Source organism: Conger conger, chromosome 12 (assembly GCF_963514075.1).
Source record: "Conger conger chromosome 12, fConCon1.1, whole genome shotgun sequence".
In the NCBI taxonomy this organism is placed as follows: domain Eukaryota; kingdom Metazoa; phylum Chordata; class Actinopteri; order Anguilliformes; family Congridae; genus Conger; species Conger conger.
This window is the reverse complement of record NC_083771.1, coordinates 33,845,803-33,866,514: the sequence shown is the minus strand read 5'-3', so window position 1 is coordinate 33,866,514 and position 20,712 is coordinate 33,845,803. Positions and strand designations below refer to the sequence as shown.

The window sequence follows — 20,712 nt, the reverse complement described above, 5'->3', positions numbered from 1 at the left end:
CCACCCGCAGAGCTGCTCTGGAAGGCTGGGATGCGCCGAGTGTTACTGTCAAAATGGCTGCTTTCAGAAAGAAGCACAGTGTTATCCTAGCACAACGCTATTGCGATAGTGCAGTTCAGGCAAAGGTGATAGAAGAAAGATGTGGCAGAGCATAACCCTGTGTACCTTGCAGTCCGTTCAGTTTTTCAGTGTGACACGCAACTCTTCAGGCATTAAGGTAGCATTTTCACATTGAGCTCAATCATAAACATATCCCCCCCCCCCCCCCCCCCCCATCCTGTCCCAGACCACAGCAGTATAAAGGCGGTCCGTGCCCTGGTCCCAGAACACATCAGCACCTTCCTGATCCAGCTGGCTGTGAGCGAGTTCCAGAGGGAGGGGGTTCCCAGCAGCACGCCCCGGTCTCAGCACTCCCAGCCCACAGCGAGCGAGCCGGCGCCGTTCACCTGGATCGAACCCGAGGTCAGTCACAGCTCTGCGCTTCCCAGGGTCAGGGAATCACCTTCCCCTGTCTGTCTCTGACAAATCACAGGCTCTGTCCAACATCCATTTTCTTTCATTTGGAGGCAGTTGCAATTGTAAATGTGCTCTGAACATTTATTGATTGACAGCAGTCACATTTGCGGGAGTCCATCTCCTTTGCAGTCATGAGATGGATATTTAGATGCCTGTTGGAGTACTCTGCTGTTGCAGTGTGCTATTGACATTTGGACGACTGAGCTTGTGTTCTCCCAACTATGTGCTGTATACCTGTATAACCAGGTATCCGCACATCTCATTCTGTACGGCTGAAGCTGGAATAAATGCCTCCAGGCATTTTGGTTCGATAACTACATGTCCAAAGCTCAAAAGTAAAAATACATTTCTCATACTGAAGTCAATGTATGTCAGTCGCCAACAGAGGGCAGCATAACTCCATTAGGTTAAAATGAGTGCAGTGATTTTTTAATGGTTTTTTCATAAAATGCTCGCTGATGAGTTCTATCTTTAAAGTACAACGGTCAACATTGTGAAAAGATCTGCTGTCACAGCCCAATGTCTGATAGTTTATCAGGCCTGACAACTCCAGCCTGCAAGGCCTCATTAATCACTGATGTCTTATCAATCATTTGCTTCTCTCCTATTGGAGCATTACAGCTTTGACCCTGCTTTTACCACTTCGGTCGCACAGTGGGTCTTTTGTGCATAATTGTCCCCTCATTGGGTGTTGGGTTGGTATGAGCCAGCCGTAAAGAGAGTATTGCTCAGTATTGTTTAGTGCTGCATAATTACTACTTTGCTCACTGTGGTATGGGGTAGATCATACATTTGCCATGGTATTTATATGCAGTTATGGTTTTCTCCAGTTCATTTCCATTTAGTTTCTGTTTCACAAAAAACCCACGAAAAACACATCTTGTCTTTGTAGCCTGTTTTATGAGTATTTTTAGTACCTATCCTTTGCTTATATTAGAGGCTTTTGTGAAATTATGAATAGAGCATTTTAACTCTGCTGGTCAGCTCAGAGAGCCTGTATTTCCAGTGAACAGGCATCGGCAGCAGACATCTGGTGCATTGTCTTTTACAGATTACCGTAGACCTATTTTCCTCAAGACTGCTACAAATGTGCTGCACTGTATCTAAAGGGAATTGTTTCCTTTTTCCCCAAAGGCCTCTTTAAACCCGGTTTCTCTAGAACGCAGTCTGCTTTCCTTGTGTAAAGTCCACTTGACTGGAGCTCTCTCGCTCTCGGTTTAAAGGAATACTCCAACATTTACCTTACCCAGACTTACCCAGACTTAGACAAGATGTTCGATTTGATTTTCATTTTTGCGCATTCACTTCGGTGAAGTTAGACAGTTGGAACTATAACTGCTGAACACAAATATATCCTTCTGTCCTTACCTTACCTTACCTTCAGAAGGTGTGCGGATCACTGCGCTCAACCAGCAGAAGACGGAAGGATACGTGTGTTCAGCGGATATAGTTCCAACCGTCAAACTCAGAAAACGTCTCTTGTTTCTACAATTGTTTTTCCCCGCACGTGTATTTCAAATGCACATGATACCTTGTATAAATAAGACAGGTTCAGAGTTGCTGTAAGGTGTATTTCTTCACTTTTAAGGCTTCAAGCCTTTATGCTAAGCTAACACATTATGCTAACATGGAAACTGAGCTAGTGAATGAAATTGAACATCTTGTCTAAGTCTGGGTGAGTCTGAAAAAAGGAATATTTCCCAAAATGTTGGTGTGTTCCTTTAAAGTGTGGCTTGACTCCCTGTGTGACCTTGTGGGTAACGCACTTTGGTTCAGGTAATGTTAGCCGTGGTTCTTCCTCTGCGTCCCCCGCCCCTGTGAAGAGAGGATTGAGGGAAATGTGGGCTTTCCTTTTAGGACAAGCCCCTGAGGAGGGACGCGCGGCCGACCCTTTCCTCACAGAAGCAGACGAGTCCGGACTCAGACAGGATTGAAATGATGGAGCTTTTCTCTCCCACTCCCCTGCCCAAGGTAATCCTCAATCCCACGATCCACTGCGATTACCTCCCTCTCAGACAAACTCCCATCCCTCAGGCCAATCACTTTGCGGATTATGGGGTCCTTTCTATCCTGGCGAAAGTTAAGAAGTGCTTCCCTCGCAAAACTGCATTCAGAAAAATGAAATTATTTGACTTCATGTCTGTAATATAGATTGAAGTTACAAATGGGGGAAAAATAGCTGGACATTGTCTGTATTTAATTATTTTTTAGCAGTTTTTATTCTCTTGTGTAAATGTATTTCAGTATGAATGTGTTCATTCTTTGCTCTTTATTTTTTCTTCATCTAAGGGGTTTGTAGTGAATGCCAGCACTGCCCCCTGCAGTTCAGAGGCTGTTATTGGCACAAAATCCACATCCCACACTACTGCCGTAGAACTCGTCTCAAGGAACAAGGAACCGGTTACAGACGCACGTGGTCAGTGGAGCGATTCCCCTTCACAGGTACTTGCGTACATTACACTGGATGTGCGGTTAAGGAGCAGGGCATGAGATAAGCTCTGATTGTCTGTTGGAATATCGCTCAAAATTCATGAACTGAAGGCCACTGCCATGTCCTTTTGAGAGTAATGCAATATAATTTAACTGACCCCCCCCCCTCTGTCAGGATGCTGGCATCAAAGCCAATGCTGCCCCCTGCTGTTCTGAGGTGATTCCTGCTGCAAAGCCTTGTGCCATAGAGCTGGCCTCGTGGAACAACGACGAGTTTGATAAAGACACACAAAATCTCTTCAGCGATTCGCCTCCACAGGTATTTATTGAGAACTCAGAGTCTTATGTTGTTAGACTAGTGGAGGACATCACATCCACCTCCACAGACTTTCCCAGACTCACTCATATTTAAACAAATATTATCAGATTTTTGACAAATATCCGTACGTCCATATGAATGGCATAATAGATGCAGGAGAAGTGAGAATACACAAGCCTAGTGCGCTAATCCCTCTAAATATGCATGCCATTTCAAGGTTGACCCTGCTTCTTTTTTTGTGATCCTGATCAGCATCTTTCCGACCCAATTAATAACTGATCCCAGGAGTATAGCTCTCAATAAACCCCCAGAATAGATCAGTCTCTTAACTTTCAGAAAGGGAGAAAAGTACTAGCTCAGGCTTTTGGAGAGCCTGGGAAACCTGCAGAGTGCCTGACGGGCGATTAACAGCCCTCCTCCCTCAGCTCCTTCATCCTGCTGCTGAATCGTGTTTCCCGAGCCTGGGGGCAGACATTTTCTCCGACATTAGTGAAGCGCTGAGTCAAGAGCGCTTAGACAAGGAATTAAGAAAACGATACAGGACACTTCTAAAGGGACATTGATGAGAGAATTATTAGCTTTTTTTAATGACGGCTGCTAGTCTAAATTCACAATTGTGGGAAAAGTTTCATTTTTATAGCTCGCCCAATCAGAGCAGGGGAGCGAAAACAACCCAAATGATGTCACTGCCGCATCCTGAACCCGAGTGGATTTATTTCCTGCTCGCTACACAGCCAGTTTTGTGTTGTGTATCTTTGCATTTCCTCTCTTTATGGGCCCTGTTCCATCTCGGGTCTGATTGACTCAATTAGAGCCATTGATTAAGTGCTAGCCTGAGTGTAAATTTCAGTCAATCAGCTGATGGTGCATTTGTGTTGTCAAGAACCCCCACAAGTATGGCTCTCCAATGTCAAGTATGGGCCTAACTGGTGTACGTCTAAGTACAATACAGAATGTACAGTACCGTAATAAAACTAGCTCTTTAAATTTTATAGTTTAATAATAAGTAAATGTCACTCCAGGCTTTTGCCAGACCACAACATTTTGTCTGAGAATATATTTGGTCTTGGTTTCCTGATTGAACCTGGGAATTGCCATACATGCTACATACTGTATGTGCTAACCCAAGACACGCCAGTGTGACTGGACTAGGCTCATTGAGGCACAATGCCATAAATTGCACCTTCTAGCGAATCCTCCGAGCTGGTTTTAGCAGGTACACTGCAGCCCAGAATCAGATGGCAGGATCAGGCTACCAGGCTAAATGTTGTTCTTCTGTTCCTCTCAGGAAAGATGATTCAGTAAATTTAGAGTGTTTCAGGAAAGAAAAATAAATGAAATGCCACTGGCTACTATGAATTAGAAATGGGCTAATATAGATTTTTTAAATGAATGAATAGCACTATGCATGATGGCTTACTGTTAAATGAATTACCTGCGTTGCACTTAAGGACACCGCTAGATACTGATCACAGCAAACATGCGAAACATATGCAAATTTATATAATTAGTCTCTTATATTACCGTGTTAGATGTGCTGAGGTTGAAGAGTATTTTGACCTGAAACATAAAAATATCTCTCTAGCACTCTGGCGAATCTGTTGAAATTGCCACATACCATTTCTGAAGATGTTTAAACATTGGTGAGCAAAATATCTTAAATTAATGTTGCTTTGCATTTCGTTTTAGTTTATGGTAGTGTATTCATTGCTGAAATTCAAACATGAAGCTGTCGTGTTTTTCATTTTGTGTTTTGTGTCATTACTCCTTATGAGCTGTTGCGGTACTGAAACGCGGATGCATGGCAGGTATAGGTGTAGGAGCTCCATAGGGGCTTGCCTTTTTTGTTTGGGGGGGGGGGGGGGTCATGCATGCCAGACGGAGCGGGGGTCAGATGGATGTCAGTGCCCCTGACTAAGCCAGCGCACTCATCTCGTTAGAGAGGGCGGCAGCAGCCCCGGGGATCGATCCCCAGAAAGGATTACGAGGAGCCAAAGGTCATGGCACACAAAGACCGCCACAAAGAAACAGGGCTCTTTGTGACACTTTAACGATTCATCGCGAGGAGCTCGGCCGGCCTGTGCTCTTCCCCCCGTCACGAGGTGCCATTTCACAAGCTGCAGGTTTCCGTCTATTGTCCAAGGACGTCCCAGAACCTCATCCCTTCTTAAAACAACATGGACCCATTCCGTAGCTACAAAGGTTTTCTTTTTTATTCAGCAATGTAGAGTATATATACATACAGTGCTGTCCATAAGTATTTGCGACACATTTTGTGTTGTTTTGGCTCTGTGCTCCAGCACTTCGGATTGGAAATTAAACGATAACTATGAGGATAAAGTACAGACTATCACCTTTAATTTTAGGGCTTTTACATCCATATTGCGTGATCTGCATAGGAATTGCAACCTTTTTTGTACATAGTCCCCCCTATTTTAGGGGACCAAAAGTAATCGGACAGTTGGCTTCACCGTTGTTTCTGATTAGTCCAGGTGTATTCAATCTTTTCCTCAGTGCAGGTATAAGCTTTTGGTATCTATCTAGGCTTTTGATTGCCTTTGTAGTCTGTTGGCGTTTGTTGAGGACCAGAATCAGACAATCAAGGAAGCCATAATGAGGCTGAGAAATAAGAAAGAAACAGTCAGAGACATAGGTCAAGCAGTAGCGAAACAAATGCTGGTGTATGTTTGGGATTATTGCCTTGCTGTGGGATGAAGCACCGGCCAATGAGTTTGGAGGCATTTGATTGAGCTTGAGCAGATAAGATGCTTCTGTACACTTCAGAATGCATTCTGCTGCTGCTATAAGCAGTTAGATTAACAATGCAGGGAAGTGAGTCGGCATCTGTGGCAGCCAAACAGCATATGCCCAAACTATAAAACCCCCACCACCATGTTTCAGAGGTGAGGGAGGTGCTTTGGTTATTGGGCAGTTCCTTTTAGCCTCCATACTTTGCTCTTTCCATCACTCTGCTACAAGTCAATCGTGGTCTCATCTGTCCGCAGGCCCCAGTCTTGTGTGTAAAGTAGTCACTGACACATTGATGCCTGCCTGTTTCAGATCTTGTCTGACGGCTGTTTTTGCTCATTATGGGAGTAATTATTTGGTCATCAACTGTAGAGGTCTTCCTTGGCCTACCAGCCTACCTAGAGCCTACCTGCTCTCTAGAGCTGTATTTGTATCAGCCAACAATGTGGCAGCAACTAAATGCATAAAAGCATGCAGACGTGGTCAAGAGGCTCAGCTGTTATTCAGACCAAATTTCAGAATAGGGAAGTAATGTGATTTTTTACATTACATGAATGGCATTTGGCAGACGCTCTTATCCAGAGCGACGTACAAAGTGCATACCCATAACCAGGGATAAGTGCGCTGAAAGACCTTAGAGGGAAGTACAATTTCAACTGCTAGCTGTACAACAAAGATAAGGACCAGGGCCTTTTTTTAATACACAAAGTAAATCAAGACAACAATTAAGGTTCACAGGGAGGTAGGGAGGGACAGGGAGAGGTGCTGCTTGAATAGGTGTGTCTTCAGTTTGCGCTTGAAGGTGGGGAGAGATTCTACAGTTTTGACCTCAACGGGGAGTTCGTTCCACCACCGTGGAGCCAGAACAGACAGTAGTCGTGAGCGTGAGGTGGAGGTTCGGAGAGGGGGAGCTGCCAAGCGGCATGTGGAGGCTGAACGAAGAGGTCTGGCAGGGGTGTAGGGTCTGATGATTTTTTGTAGGTAAGCTGGGGGAAGACCCCTTAACTGCTTGGAAGGCTAGCACCAATGTTTTGAATTTGATGCGAGCCATGACAGGCAGCCAGTGGAGGGAAGTAAGCAGGGGAGTGACGTGTGAGTATTCGAAGTGACTTTGACCATGGAATGATTGTTGGTGCCCGACAGGGTGGTTTGAGTATCTCAGAAACAACTGATCTCCTGGGAATTGCATGCACAACTGTCTAGAGTTTGCAGAGAATGGTGCAAAAACATCAAACATCTGACAGGAAGGTGACAGTAATGCAAATAACCACGTATTACAACAGTGGTATGCAGAATTGTATCTCTGACCATACAATGTGTCAAATCTTTTAGTGGATAGGCTACAGCAGTAGAAGTAAAAAAAAAAAAAATTAAAAAAAAAAGTAAATGCCTAATAAAGTACTTACTGAGTGTATAGCATCTCATAATTTAGCAGATATTACTGTTTTATATTCAGTCATTCTTATTGTGATTTAATTAGCCCTGTGATTATCCTATGATATTTGCTTATATTGCTTAACAGTATGTATGAGGGCTCGTGTCTATTAGACCTGTCATGTGATATTTAATGTATTTTTAGTACTCCGGCTTCCTATTCACAGAAAGCCGCGTCGATCAATGTGTTTGCATTAGTGCCCCTGCTAAATAGATAAAAATAGAGATCCCTTTCCACTCCCTTGGGTATAACGGGAGGTCACGAAAGATTTAGCAGCCAATAGATTGGGGATGGGAGAAAGGGAAAGTGGGAGAGGGAACGGGGGAAAGAATCGCTCATCCTGAGGAAATGAAATTTGGAGGAACAGATAAAAGGCTTAGGTTGGAGTAGTGACGGATGGTAATCCGATGGAGACGGCCCTGGCTTCCTGTATCGACGCTGGAGTCTGTCTATTTGTGCGACAGGCTTAGACGGGGTCTGGACACCCTGACCCGGAGGCCAGGCTGGCGGGCTAGCCACGCTGACAGCGCTGCAGGGCTGCTCGCGGGGTATCTGAGGATATTCCCTCCTTCGTGCGGTGCTGCTCGTGGGGTATCTGAGGATATTCTCTCCTTCGCGCTCCTCCTGCTAGCGCGAGACACAGCTGCAGGTTTAGGTTTAAACCCCATTCAGGATGCTGTCGGCTGACCAAACGGCATTCAGCGTGTGATGGAATTACATAAGTTTTACCTGATCAACTAGGATTTAGTAGCAGTCCACCGTAACCTTCCAACATTAAAGCACAAAGTCACCCAGCGTGGATCAGATCAGTTACAACATCTTCTGTTTACAGTGTTTAACAGGCAGTCGGCATGGTTTCAGCTAAAGTTTTGTTCCCCCTCCCACTAATGTTTTTTTCTAATGGCTTACGTATGTGACCTTACAAGGACAGTCGGCATACAGTGCTGCTTTGGCTCTTGTTTGGATCCTGAATGGTTCCCTGCCATGGCTGGGAAGAGAAGGGGTCATTTAACAGAAGGTTGCGTGTCTGCGGGAGAGCACTCCGGCGTTGATGTCATTGATAAGCTCTAAGCTTTTCAGTAATAATGCTGCCACTCTGTTTACATGCCAGTGCTCTATCAATAGGTCAGGAAGGTCAGACTGCTTATCTCATGGAGAGCCCCTTCCTATAATCCTGCCCAGGGCTTACAATCCTTTTTTAGTTGTGGAGGAATTTGTACATCGTCTTACGGCAGTGTCTTAGAAACTATACACATTTTTGATGATGATTATAGTATGTGCTCCATGTGCATTTATAGTACAATTGAAATATTGAACATTTTTTATTTTATGAAATGGCATAAAACAGAACTTTTTGTGCCACCTACCCACCCTGTACACTGTTAATGAAGCCATAAAAGTATCTCAAGCTTAAATGTCATAATTTACGTGGGAGGTCTGTTTTTAAGGTGGTTTCGTGGCATGAGAGCACACAGAAATTTTAATTGTAAAATGTATTGTTTGTCTCCTTATATAGAGTGTCAACCAACCGGTGAAGAGGAAATTACCAGAATGGGCGGAGCTACAGAGAGGCTCAGGCTCCACCTCTGCTGGCAACAAAAAAGCCAAGAAGAAAAAAGGCATTTTCTTTTAACCCCCTGAGAAATGATTCTTCTGTGAATGTTAAAATTAAAAAATGAAAATTAGACACTTTTTCTCCTGGATGTTATGCTGCACATGGCGGAATGACTTAATGCCATATTTTCATTGTTTTCATAAAGCCTTTGATCCACTCTTGTCTTGACTCAACAAGATTACATTATTGGCATTTAGCAGACGCCCTTATCCAGAGCGACGTACAAGTTGATTAGACTAAGCAGGAGACAATCCTCCCCTGGACCAATGCAGGGTTAAGGGCCTTGCTCAAGGGCCCAACGGCTTTGCGGATATTATTGTCATATACCTTAACCAGTACGCTACAGGCCGCCCGATGCACATAGTTTAACATGCCTTGGTACTTAACAAATAATGCTGCTCTTTTTAAAAACATAATATTATGCAGGTTTTTTATATGTGTAAATATAACATAATTTTGTAATTTAATGAAAATAAATAAATATTTGATTATGCATGGTTATTGTAATGCCTTTTCATTTTGTTTGTACATTTTTTTGTTGGTACATAATGCTATACAAACAGAAATTAGTTTATTCATGGGTCAATAATGTATGCTGATAGAAACCAAAGCAATTGTTAGAAGTGATTGTTATTATTTAACGCAACAGCCTAATTTGATTTAAATGAAGACAAATTGCTGGAGTCTTGGGTTTCTGCAGGTGCTCTGTCGATTGGACCACTGTTTAAACTTGGTTCTTTCTTGCATGCATGATGGTCCCTTATCGATGTGGAGATCTTCATATCAGTGTCTGGGCTGCTGCCCTTTAAAGCACATAAGCTCCAATATTGCAGGGAATGACATTTTAATTAAACAGATCAGGAAATTATGGCTTTTCCCCCGCGATGTGTAGATTTAATCCCGCCGTAAATACTGTAATCCCTCTTCACAGACACTCATTTCCTAAAAGATTAAGTCTGCATCTTTAGATTATTTGTCACAGATAGTGTCTTATCCGGGTGGGAATTGAAAGCAAGGATTCGCACACTAGTACACCTTTTACAGTAACCATAGTGATTGCTTGAGTAAATAATACCCTTTTGATTAAAAAAAAAAAAAAAAAACTTTCTCGATCATGGAAATGTGGATGCTTTTCTCCATTTGCTTTTCAGTTTTTTGTGAAGACAATTCTACATAATATAACTTAATTTGTGCAGCACCTTTCATGCATTTTCTTCAGTATACTCACCGAGCACTTTATTAGGGACATTTTTACTTTATTGCACCTACTTATTCATGCTATTATCCAATCAGCCAATTGTGTGGCAGCAGTGCAATGCATACATTCATGCAGATATGTGTCAGGAGCTTCAAAATGGGGAAAAGATTTGACCATGGAATGATTGTTGGTGGCAGACAGGGTGGTTTGAGCTCGTTTAAACTGCTGGATCTTCATTGGCAGAAGAGCTCAGTGTTTGATGGAGTGTGACAGTTGACCTCCATGTGAAGTGGCCTAGTCTGGCTGGATTACAGACCACCACCTCCGTTTCTACAGAGGAACTCTGGGGGTTTATCTGGAGGACCCTGCACACAAAGTCTCTTGCCCTTGGTGCCCGTATGGATCAGCTGCTGCTGCCCACCTACTGCACTGGTTGGTGGTGTGGACGCAGACTGGATGCAAGAGGATTGCTGTTATTCGTTTGAAAGCCTTTTCATTACACAAAGTTATAGTTAAAACAAGCTCATTCTGGCTATATACATATATGAAATAATGAAATGTAATGTCTAATCTTAATGTTTTGGGCTGAATGCTTGTAAATATTTATTAACAAATGTCTAGTCAAACCCTATTTAACCCCCAACTCAATAATTTAATCTATTACATGGGAGAGACCAGTGGGACTTTTCCCATCATTTCGGATGCAAGTTGTAAATTAGGCTCTTTTTTACTGATAAGAATGGCTCAGTACTTTTCTAAAAATGAAGGTGGAGTACAGACTAATTTCCTGGATTTTCCTGTCATTACTCTTTATTACTGTCCTATTACCCAAATTAAATAGGAATTAAATTACCCACGTGCATGTTCTGAATACATTCTTAGCATATTTTTTGGGAGATGGTTTTGGGGACTTGCCACACTTTTTTTATTGACTGTGCTTAGGGTAGCTCCTGCTTTTATGTTTTCGCCTAGTTTATAATGTACAATTGTGATTGTATGAAATTGTAACCGCACTCTGCATCCAGCCGACAGTCTCTTGGCTGGAGGACCACTCTTCCTGCAAAGCTGGTCCAGTCCAGAGGGGCCATTCTTGTGCATCAAGGTGGGACTATACCACTCCACGGGACTCCCAGACACCCTCCAGATCCCATGGTGGATGTGTCATTGCACCAAGGCCTCGTGCAGGGACACTCAATCTTACCCAGAAAGGGCTGGTGTGGGTGCAGGCTTTTGTTCTAACCAATAAGTAACGGTCAAGGTCCTTATCAAAGACTCTAATGGCTGATTAGTAGAATCAGGTGATTGAGTATCCCTGGCAGTGCAGTACATGTCAAAGGTTTACGTTTGGTGGTCTGCCAAACTGAAAAATACAGAGTACGTAACGTACACAATGGACCAATCAGAAAGCAAGCCTGAAGACCACATTTTTGATGTCGGTGTTGCCGCTGTCTCTCAGCGCAGCCTGGAGCTTCTCGGCCATGCTGCGGTTCTTTGCCCCGTGTCTCCACTGACGGAGGAACGCCAGGACCTGGGTGTGCAGCCAGGAGAGAGGGAGGCCACTTTCAGGAACTGTACTATGGGTGGAACTGCACTGAGCTGCCAACCACTCACTTTCAACCCATACAAAGACTTTGCTCTCAGCGGCATAGCAATATAATTGGTTCAGAATCGGCAAGTCTGATTTTCGATGGCTCCATCCATTTTTGGTTGTAAAAATGCATTCTCCAGTAACTTGTGGACAGAGGTAAACGGTGTGACTTACCTCATGAGATAAACATGAAAGATTGTTTTTTGCAATTGCTAAACTGCCACATCCACCAACCGAAGAAGAGGCCATTTAAAACTCAACAGCTGTGAACTCTATTTGCCTTTACAAAATGAAAATCTTACGGTGCCACTCTCTGGATTACAGCACTTTAGGAAGAAGTGACATGAAAAGAATGTGATGTGTGATGCTCGTTCCCACCTGCTTCTCTGGCCCATTGTGCTCTCTCTCGAAGATCCTGCATTCGCTCTCCAGGAAACCAAGGCAGTTGGCCAGGAGCCTCCAGTCCCTCTTCCGTTTGCCCATCTCTATGGCGATCAACTGAAGCTGAGAATCCGTTGCTTCTTCTGAAGCAACCTCCACAGGAAGCTGTAATGAAAAATGTGTTATTTGTTTTGCTGGGTAAATTCAATTTAAATAACTCCTTGCAGGAATGTTTCTCAGATTTTTCCCCAAAATTTGGTTTTCTATAACTCTAGCTCATAGCTCTCAATTATCAGTAGGGATTATTATCAGCATTAGAATGTTCCCTTAACATTCTAATCACATACTATCTTAATTATGGAATTATGGACTTCAGCCACCTTGTAGCATTGTCAACCATCAGGAAAATGCACATCATACATTGGTTTATAATCTCGCCTTCATATCGAAATGAATTTTTTAAATAGTAGACGTTCTATTATTGCTATACATTCACAAACCGTTGGCAGCATTAAAACATTACATCATGCCATGTGCCTGTGAAACCATACATGGAAGGCCTGCAGTCGATGTGTGACTCATCTGTTAGGTACAGGAAATCAGCCCTCCGCTTCAATGGCAGGGTAGATCAAATGTAAAATAAACGGCTTTCTTGAAATAACAAAGTCGGCCATGTCTGAGGGGGTGCAGCCTGCAGGTTTCCTCTGAGCGGTACGGGCAGAGGAAACCGCGAGGTCACCCCGTGGACTTCCGCTTCGCTTTGTATCCACGCGGCTGAGTCAGCAGCTCCTGCTCCGCGGTGACCTACGTCTCCCCCGGGAGGCGGCCCCTCCTCCGTCCCATCAGGCAGTGCGGAGAAGCGCAGCAGTGATTTCAGGGTCTCCGTGGGCAGCCTGTGCATCCACCAGATAAACTGGGTCTCGTCAATAAACCCTAAGGAGTAAAAGCGCAGTCAATAAAAGAACGTGTGCTTTATAGAGGCGGGGAGTTTTATGGCTCAATCAAAAGGGTAGGTCTCGTGGCGCGGCTCGGGAAACAGGGCCGTTAAATTACGTCTTTCTGCGGCTCTGGGGGCCTCAAATGAGATCTGAATAAATCCTCGAGCTCCAGACCACCGTATCGGGGAGGCTCTGCCTTTGCGTTCCGCAGGGGAGATTTTCCACCACCCTGTTACCATCACTGAACTGGATGAAGCTTCTGTATGACCAGGACAGGGGACATGTTTTCCCGTCTTCATTTACTGTTTGAGAAATCTGGCTTCCCTCTTCCCCGCATGACGTGTTCCACTCAACTCAAATTGTCTTAATTGACTAATTTTTCCAACCTGGCTCAATATGTAACTTTGAAACATCATGTCTCCCTGACTCTTAGCATGAGTATGGCAGTTGTGGTTAGCCTTCTCTCTTGTTTCCTGGCAGTCAGAACAGCCCTTCCATCAATTGTTACCCGGCCATGTCTAAGTGTCTCCATACCTTGTTCCTTCACATCGATCTCCCTCATGATGAAGCTGGCCAGGCGAGCGATGTGCTCCAGGGGGTCCTGGGTGTACAGAGTGGAAAGTACGCTCTGCAGGGCCTCCTGGTCCAGGGGTGGTCGGGACAGCGTTTGGTACAGGCCTTTAATGAAGCGCACAGTCGTGGGTGTGAGCCCGGAGCCGGCTGGCCGCTCGGCAACCCAGCGCGGGTCACGCAGCGTGAGATGATCCTCTCGGCTGTAAACGAGTCAAACACGTCTCCCTGCTTGTCTGACAGGCAGAGCCCTAAGCTGATTCCTCATAATGCTGGACACGTTAATCGCCACGGCCGAGGGCCTTCCTGCTCTCAAGGAGAAATGTGGAAAAACATGGTGGCCCGAGGTAGGCTTCCACTTTCTTTTACAAAAAGGGTGCATTCAGAGTAGAAAAGGCAAGAAGCCCTGCCCAAAACAAAATAAAAAAATAAAATAAAATAAAATCATGCCACCCTCTCAATGTTGAGAGGGTGCTCAGCGTACTATTATGGCGTACACCAACATACCCATACTGCATTGCATACTCACACAACGCTGAAATGTCCTGTAAGATGGATAGACAGGAAAAAGATCGATTGCCATTTACTAGATTGGTTGTTTTTTCCAGTGGTTAAAAGATAGGCCATCCAACACATTCCACTATTCCCCATTAGCCATGATTTATACGATTATATATTTCTGGAAAATATTTCTGTGCAAGTGAAAAGATAATTCCAGCTGTGGGTGATGTATAATTCTGTTTTCTGATGAGGTATATATTTCACATGTCATTTAGTCCATTACCATCCTCTGTGATTCCTCACAGGCAGTTATGGGATGTTATGAATGGTTTGTGTTGTGAGTGGTTTATGAAGCATTTTACCTCTGAGTTTATCATTTAGCGTGGACTTGGCCAACCAGTTGACAGCACTGCAGTAGGTCTGGAAAGACACCAGATCATTCCCGGATACAGGCAACTGCTGCACCAGCTGCGTTTACAGACACACACACACACACACACACACACACACACACATATGACATATGTGCTGGATCAAATAATGAAAAGCACAAAGATCCTTTGAATACAAGAGAAGGAAGCACATCCAATAGAATGCTAGTTTTCTGCCAATGTTACTTCAGCTGGGTGAAATCCAGCTGCTACCGTATGACATTGGGTGTTTTACAGTTTGTCAATGCACAGAGACACTCATGTTCAGGAGGCCTTTCAACTGTAGGTTACAGGACCTACATCATAAAATTAGATTGCTAACATTTTAATACTGTTACTGTGCTTCTCATAATTTGGAAGAGCCCATCTGCCTTCTCAAATCTCCATCCACACATTTCCATAGTGGGCTGTAGTGATAGTGAATAATAGTGAATTATTTTGAAACAAAGCACTGCAGCACACTAAAGGAGAACTAGCACTTTCCGCAGGATACGTCTCTCACGGTCAGCTGCTGGTACCCTGTGGGTTACAGGGAGTAACGAGGGGGGTGCTGATGGTCTGTGCTGTGGCTGACCCCCCATTAAAGTGGGTTAATGGCCCAGCCCAGACTACACTACTCAGACACTACTGGTGTTTGTGCTGAGCTTACACTCACTGAACTTGAGCTGCTTAAGCCCCCGTTGCTAGTCTCGTTCTGTTGCTCTTTATTTTTTAGCTGCAACCTGTGTTCCACAAAAGATTTGAACTCGCAACCCTTTGAACAAGAGTCCGGTGTTCCTACCCCAGGGCCCTGCTGTAGTTGTAAGGCAGTTATTTCAGAGTCAGTCCCCGGCTCACCCCATACCTGCGTGCTGAAGGGATCGCCGGTCATCAGGCTTCGCTGTGGGACGTTTCCGTTTTTATCTGCGCCCAGTGCCACAAACCGCTGCCAGCACCACTGCACCTCTGGAGCAGTCACTGGCAGGAGGACACAGTGAGCGGCCATTAGCCCACAGGCCTGCAGCTTTCTGCTCACAGCCAGGCCATGACCCTCACATGACAACGCCACCATTTCCTCTTAACGGTGCTATGTGTCGTAAGACAAAAATAAGTACAATAAATGAATATATTCATAGTGTGTATCCAGTCTGTCTACGCTGTGAATGTGATGGAATTGAAATATATGGAGTATAGTTACAGGAGTTGCTCCAGTAGTTTCTAACTACCTAAAGCAGGGATTGTAAACTCTAATCCTGCAGGGCAGTAGTAGCCGCTAGTTTTCAGTGCATTCCTGTCTGTTTCCACCACACTTTAAGTTGAAAAGAGTTTGAAACCCTTGACATCAGGGCATGCATGTGATATATGGGGGTTGCGTGGAGCAGGGGGAAAAATACAAATAGATTGCTTGTGACATTGTGGGACGAATGACCTTAATCTAGTTAATCACATTCAGTGATACACTATGATCCACTAATCATTATAATTTTCTGCATGAAAAGATTGGTGAACTGAATTCAATCACTAAACAGTTTTTTCAAACTAAGTTTATGCCTACCTTTACCCCAGTTCCTTTTTTACTTTAAACCAGAGGTGCAGAGTTGCTTTTGAATTTTGTGTTTGGTGCCAAATTACCAATGGGATACTTCTAGTGTTATAATTTGGGGCCTTACATATATCATAGCTGCCAACTCTCACGCCGAAAGCGTGAGAGTTGGCAGCTATGATATATGTAAGGCCCCACACGCACATGCAAATGCGTGTGTCTCACGCCGAAAGCGTGAGAGTTGGCAGCTATGCATATATACAAACATACATTCCTTTTTCTTTTATTAATTTTTACTGGCACTTGCAGCTCTGACGTCCGGCAGCTGGACACTCCCCTCTTCCACAGGTGATTTAGGTTGGCCTCTTAATTAATGCGTGTGAACTATAAGAAGGATGAAGGATTTTTACTTTCCAGCTTCAGTTTAGCCGTAACGCTGCTTTCAAGTGGCGTCAGTTTTACTGTACGGTCTGTACGCGTTTCCCACCGGAAAGGGCCACAAGAACATCTTATTATGTCGGATAATCAAGTCGGAGAAATCGAGACATTGGATGCAACACAATAAAGACAGAATTATGCGTGAACTATAAGAATGTTCATACAATATAGCCATAAGAGAACTACAGCACACAGACATTATATGATCACTATAGTAGTAGGCCTACTACAGCATCCAATTCCCTGTGATGTTTGCATTTTAAGCCATTGAAATAGCCGAAGATTGCTTGCTATAATAACTAGCTAGTCGATTGCTACCCAAAAAGGTAAACCGACGGACAGGTACTAACCGCTACATACAATCTTTCTTTCAACTGTCCGACCATAAACATCCGACGCAAACTAGTCAGATGCAGCCTATTCCCAACTCGGAGAAAACTAATGACTTGACATCACTTCAAAGCAGGGTAAGATCAAGATTTTTGGTTCCTGCTTATATCACAGTACACTATAGCCATGTTGTGCAAAAATGTTTATCTGTCAGGACATCTTACTGATGCATGCTTCTGAGTGGGCGGTTATCCAGTTGGTCTGAGACGGGTCAGTAAATTCAGAGACTCTATGATCTCCGCTCTTGGAAAAGGAGCTAGCTGTTACACCCATGGGTTGGATGCACTGCACAGAAAGAGAGAAACAGGAAAGTGATCTAACCGCCTAGAAGTTGCATGCGTTTTAAAAAGATTCTGCTCACAAAACACGCACTGCAGTTGCTTCACTGTTCCTTTAAGGATGATTCCTTTAAATCTATTATTTTTATCTAATTCAAATGATTTCACTGCTCATTGAACATAAATCGCTATTGATGAAAATATGGCTTCCTGCATCGGGATGTTTGTTTGGCAGGGATGATGAAGCATTGAGTTTATCTAAAGATGGGCACCCAGTTGTATTGTTAATTCCTTCGTGTGTGTGGTGATATTTCTTACTTCCAGACATACTTTGTTGTGGCTGTGGAATTATGTGGTTCTGATTCTTTTCAGTGCAATAGTGTAAACCATGAATAAATGATGATGCTTAAGCAATCGTATTGCATGGCAGTTTGAGAACTCCACACACAGTTTAGCCTAGAGGCAGTGCTGCTGTCTGCAGTATAAATGGATAATATGCAAACATGCTGAGCGACATTGACTCAGGAGCTAAGAGCAGTCATCTGGCAGACTTTCCTCTGAAAACTGATTATTAATGCATCTCATCTAGATTCATTTAATATATTCATGAATTCATTAATTTACTCATTCATAAGTATTTAATGTAGCTCATTGTTATATTTATTATACTTTACTATCATTGCCTATATATGTTCATCATCTACATGACATTGCTTTCATCAAATCGCCAGTCAAGTTTAAAAACTAAAATAATAGATTGTACCTCTTACCTGTGTGCAGATTAGAAGAGGTGTGTTTCAGTTCAGTTAGAGGAACTATCCTGTGGCTCCACAACTTCCTTCTGCAATGTTTTCAGACTGGTCTCCAGAGAGACGGGAGTGGCTTTGTGCTGTGGGGTGTGTCTATTAATGGATGGTGTTGTATACACTGTAGTATAGTTGAGGCGAAAAACATTTTGCAATTGTTTAGTTTCCATAGAATCTCTGTGAGGAAATTACAGTTTGACAGATTTTCAGAATTATAATATTCATTGTCTCATTTCAAATCCAATGTACAGGAGTACAGAGCCAAAATCTCACAACTGTCAAAATACTTACGGACTGTATTGTAGCTCATTAACATGTAAATATTAAGCTCTTTTTTATAGACTAGGTTCTGGAATTATAATCAGCGATATAAAGCTACAAGGAACAGATTACGATTCTTGTATACACTCAGTGAGCAATTTATTAGGTAGACCTGTACACCAGCTTGTTAATGCAAATATTTAATCAGCCAATCATGTGGCTGCAAATTTCATAATGTGGAATACATTTGATCTAAGGGATTTTGACCGTGAAATAATTGTTGGTGCCTGACAGGGTGCTGTGAGTATCTCAGAGAATGGTGTGAAAAAGAAAACATCCAGTTCTGTGGGCAAAACGGCATTGTTCATGAGAGTCAAAGGAGAAGGGCCAGACTGGAAAAAGCTGACAGGAAGGTGACAGTAATGCAAATAACCACACATTACAACAGTAGTATGCAAAAGAACATCTCTGAACACACAATGTGTAAAACCTCTAAGTGGATAAGCTACAGCAGCAGAAGACCAATAAGTCTAAAAATATGTCTAATAATGACCTAATAATGTTCTCACTGAGTGGTTAATGCATTAAAGGAAAGGTAACATTATTTTATTTCAACAGACCTTGACTTCATTAAAACAATTATGTTTGTGAGAGAAATATAAGGTGTGGAGGTCTAGCAAAAAATAAAAAATATATAACTAAATGTTAAGCTTAATCTTTTCTATGATAATGAATTAAATGATGCAAAAATAGTTTTACCTTTATGCCAAATTAAATCTGCCAATGTATTATGCATGTGCGCACACTGTCATATTGAATGAATACTTACAACTCTACTGTGGTAGGTAAAGGCGACATGGCTCAGGCAGTAAGAGCAGTCGTCTGGCAGTCGGAGGGTTGCCGGTTCGATTCCCCGCCGGGCTGTGTTGAAGTGTCCCTGAGCAAGACACCTAACCCCCAAATGCTCCTGACGAGCTGGTCAGCACCTTGCATGGCAGCCAATCGCCATCAGTGTGAGTGTGTGTGTAAGAATGGGTGAATGGGAAGCATCAATTGTACAGCGCTTTGGATAAAGGCGCTATATAAATTCCAACCATTTACCATTAAAGCCATTTTATTTGTTTTCCTATTTTCCACATTGCCATGTATCTCTCTTTGACTTTCCAGTGCAATAATGCATTGTTTCAATGTGTTTATTTGTTTGTATGTATTGAGTAGAGCAAATTCTTTTTTTTATTTTACAGTCTAAACATTTAAAGCTTGAAAAACACTCTCTCCTTGGAGAGAATTGATTTCCAATTAAAGGACCTACTTCTTAGGGTCTTCAATCTGGGCTGTGTCTATATCTCCATTAAGACTCCTGAAGATGTGTCCAGTGTATGAAAGACCCTTCTGCAGGCATCAGAAAGGCAAGCATCTGATCAGGGCATAGGTGGCTGATAGGCCTGCGGCCATTTCTCATGAGAATGACGTGTAAGGTTGCACAATCAATGAAGAGGAATCTCTCAATCTGTCTCTTTAGAAAGGAGTGTAAGTGGTTCTGACATTTATCAGTGATATTCCTGGGAGTTGGATTCAGCATTTAATAAATACTTTGTCAAGACATCATTAAATCAATTCTTAAAATTCAGTATGAATCATTACCATCATCAACATTATTACCAGTAGTTCACTTGTTTATTCATAAATTCTATATTGCATACACAATGAAATGTGTACTGTTTTGTAGAATGGAACAACAGTCAGCATTGGATATTATAGTCTCTTCTTAGACAATATTCCATAGTAGCACTGTTTCATAATCCCCTCAGCAGAATACTGATCTCAGATCAGCCCTCGTGTAGTGAAACCACCTTTAAACAGGCTGGAAAATGAGCCTGTGCGATTCAAGGGATTTGGTTGAAAGGGAGTGGGTTTAACTTTCCCATTTAATTCAAATATTTATAGATTTTTGAAGCAATTAAATTTTGTTTCAAGTTCCAATTATATTTGCTAAATGAGCAATAATCAGCCTTCATTTACTCACTGTTTTTCACAGTCACTATTCATATGAATAAACTCTGGAGACCAAAGGCATCAAGAAAAAATAGCTTATATTTGTCTATCTAAGCTCTGCCTTCGGTTTCGTAAAGATCTCAAGCGTTTCACTTTCGTGGTGGGTATTTTAAAGGTCCATCCACCCCACCTCTGCTAACATTACTTTCGTAAGATGGTAACCTACTGTTACCATCCTATGATCCTACCATTCACTGCCAGTAAATGCCTGTTTATGCATATGACAGCTCAGTTTAAGGGTGCATGCATTTTTTTGTACATCTCTTTGCGAGAGGTTTACCCCTTCAGACAT

At 43.0% G+C, this 20,712-nt stretch overlaps 1 protein-coding gene across 4 annotated transcripts in view; it reads left to right on the top strand.

Annotated features, from left to right (window-relative positions):
• The window catches only part of wrn (WRN RecQ like helicase), a 36,328-nt gene extending 26,803 nt beyond the window's left edge, over nt 1–9,525 (top strand). For all 4 annotated transcript variants that reach the window (XM_061263703.1, XM_061263704.1, XM_061263701.1 and 1 more), the window contains exons 33-37: nt 287–462; nt 2,374–2,487; nt 2,806–2,958; nt 3,122–3,265; nt 8,965–9,525. In XM_061263703.1, coding sequence (XP_061119687.1) covers nt 287–462; nt 2,374–2,487; nt 2,806–2,958; nt 3,122–3,265; nt 8,965–9,081 — 704 coding nt within the window. In that variant the 3' untranslated portion in view covers nt 9,082–9,525. The remainder of the gene's footprint in view (nt 1–286; nt 463–2,373; nt 2,488–2,805; nt 2,959–3,121; nt 3,266–8,964) is intronic.
• The last annotated feature ends 11,187 nt before the right edge of the window (nt 9,526–20,712 follow it).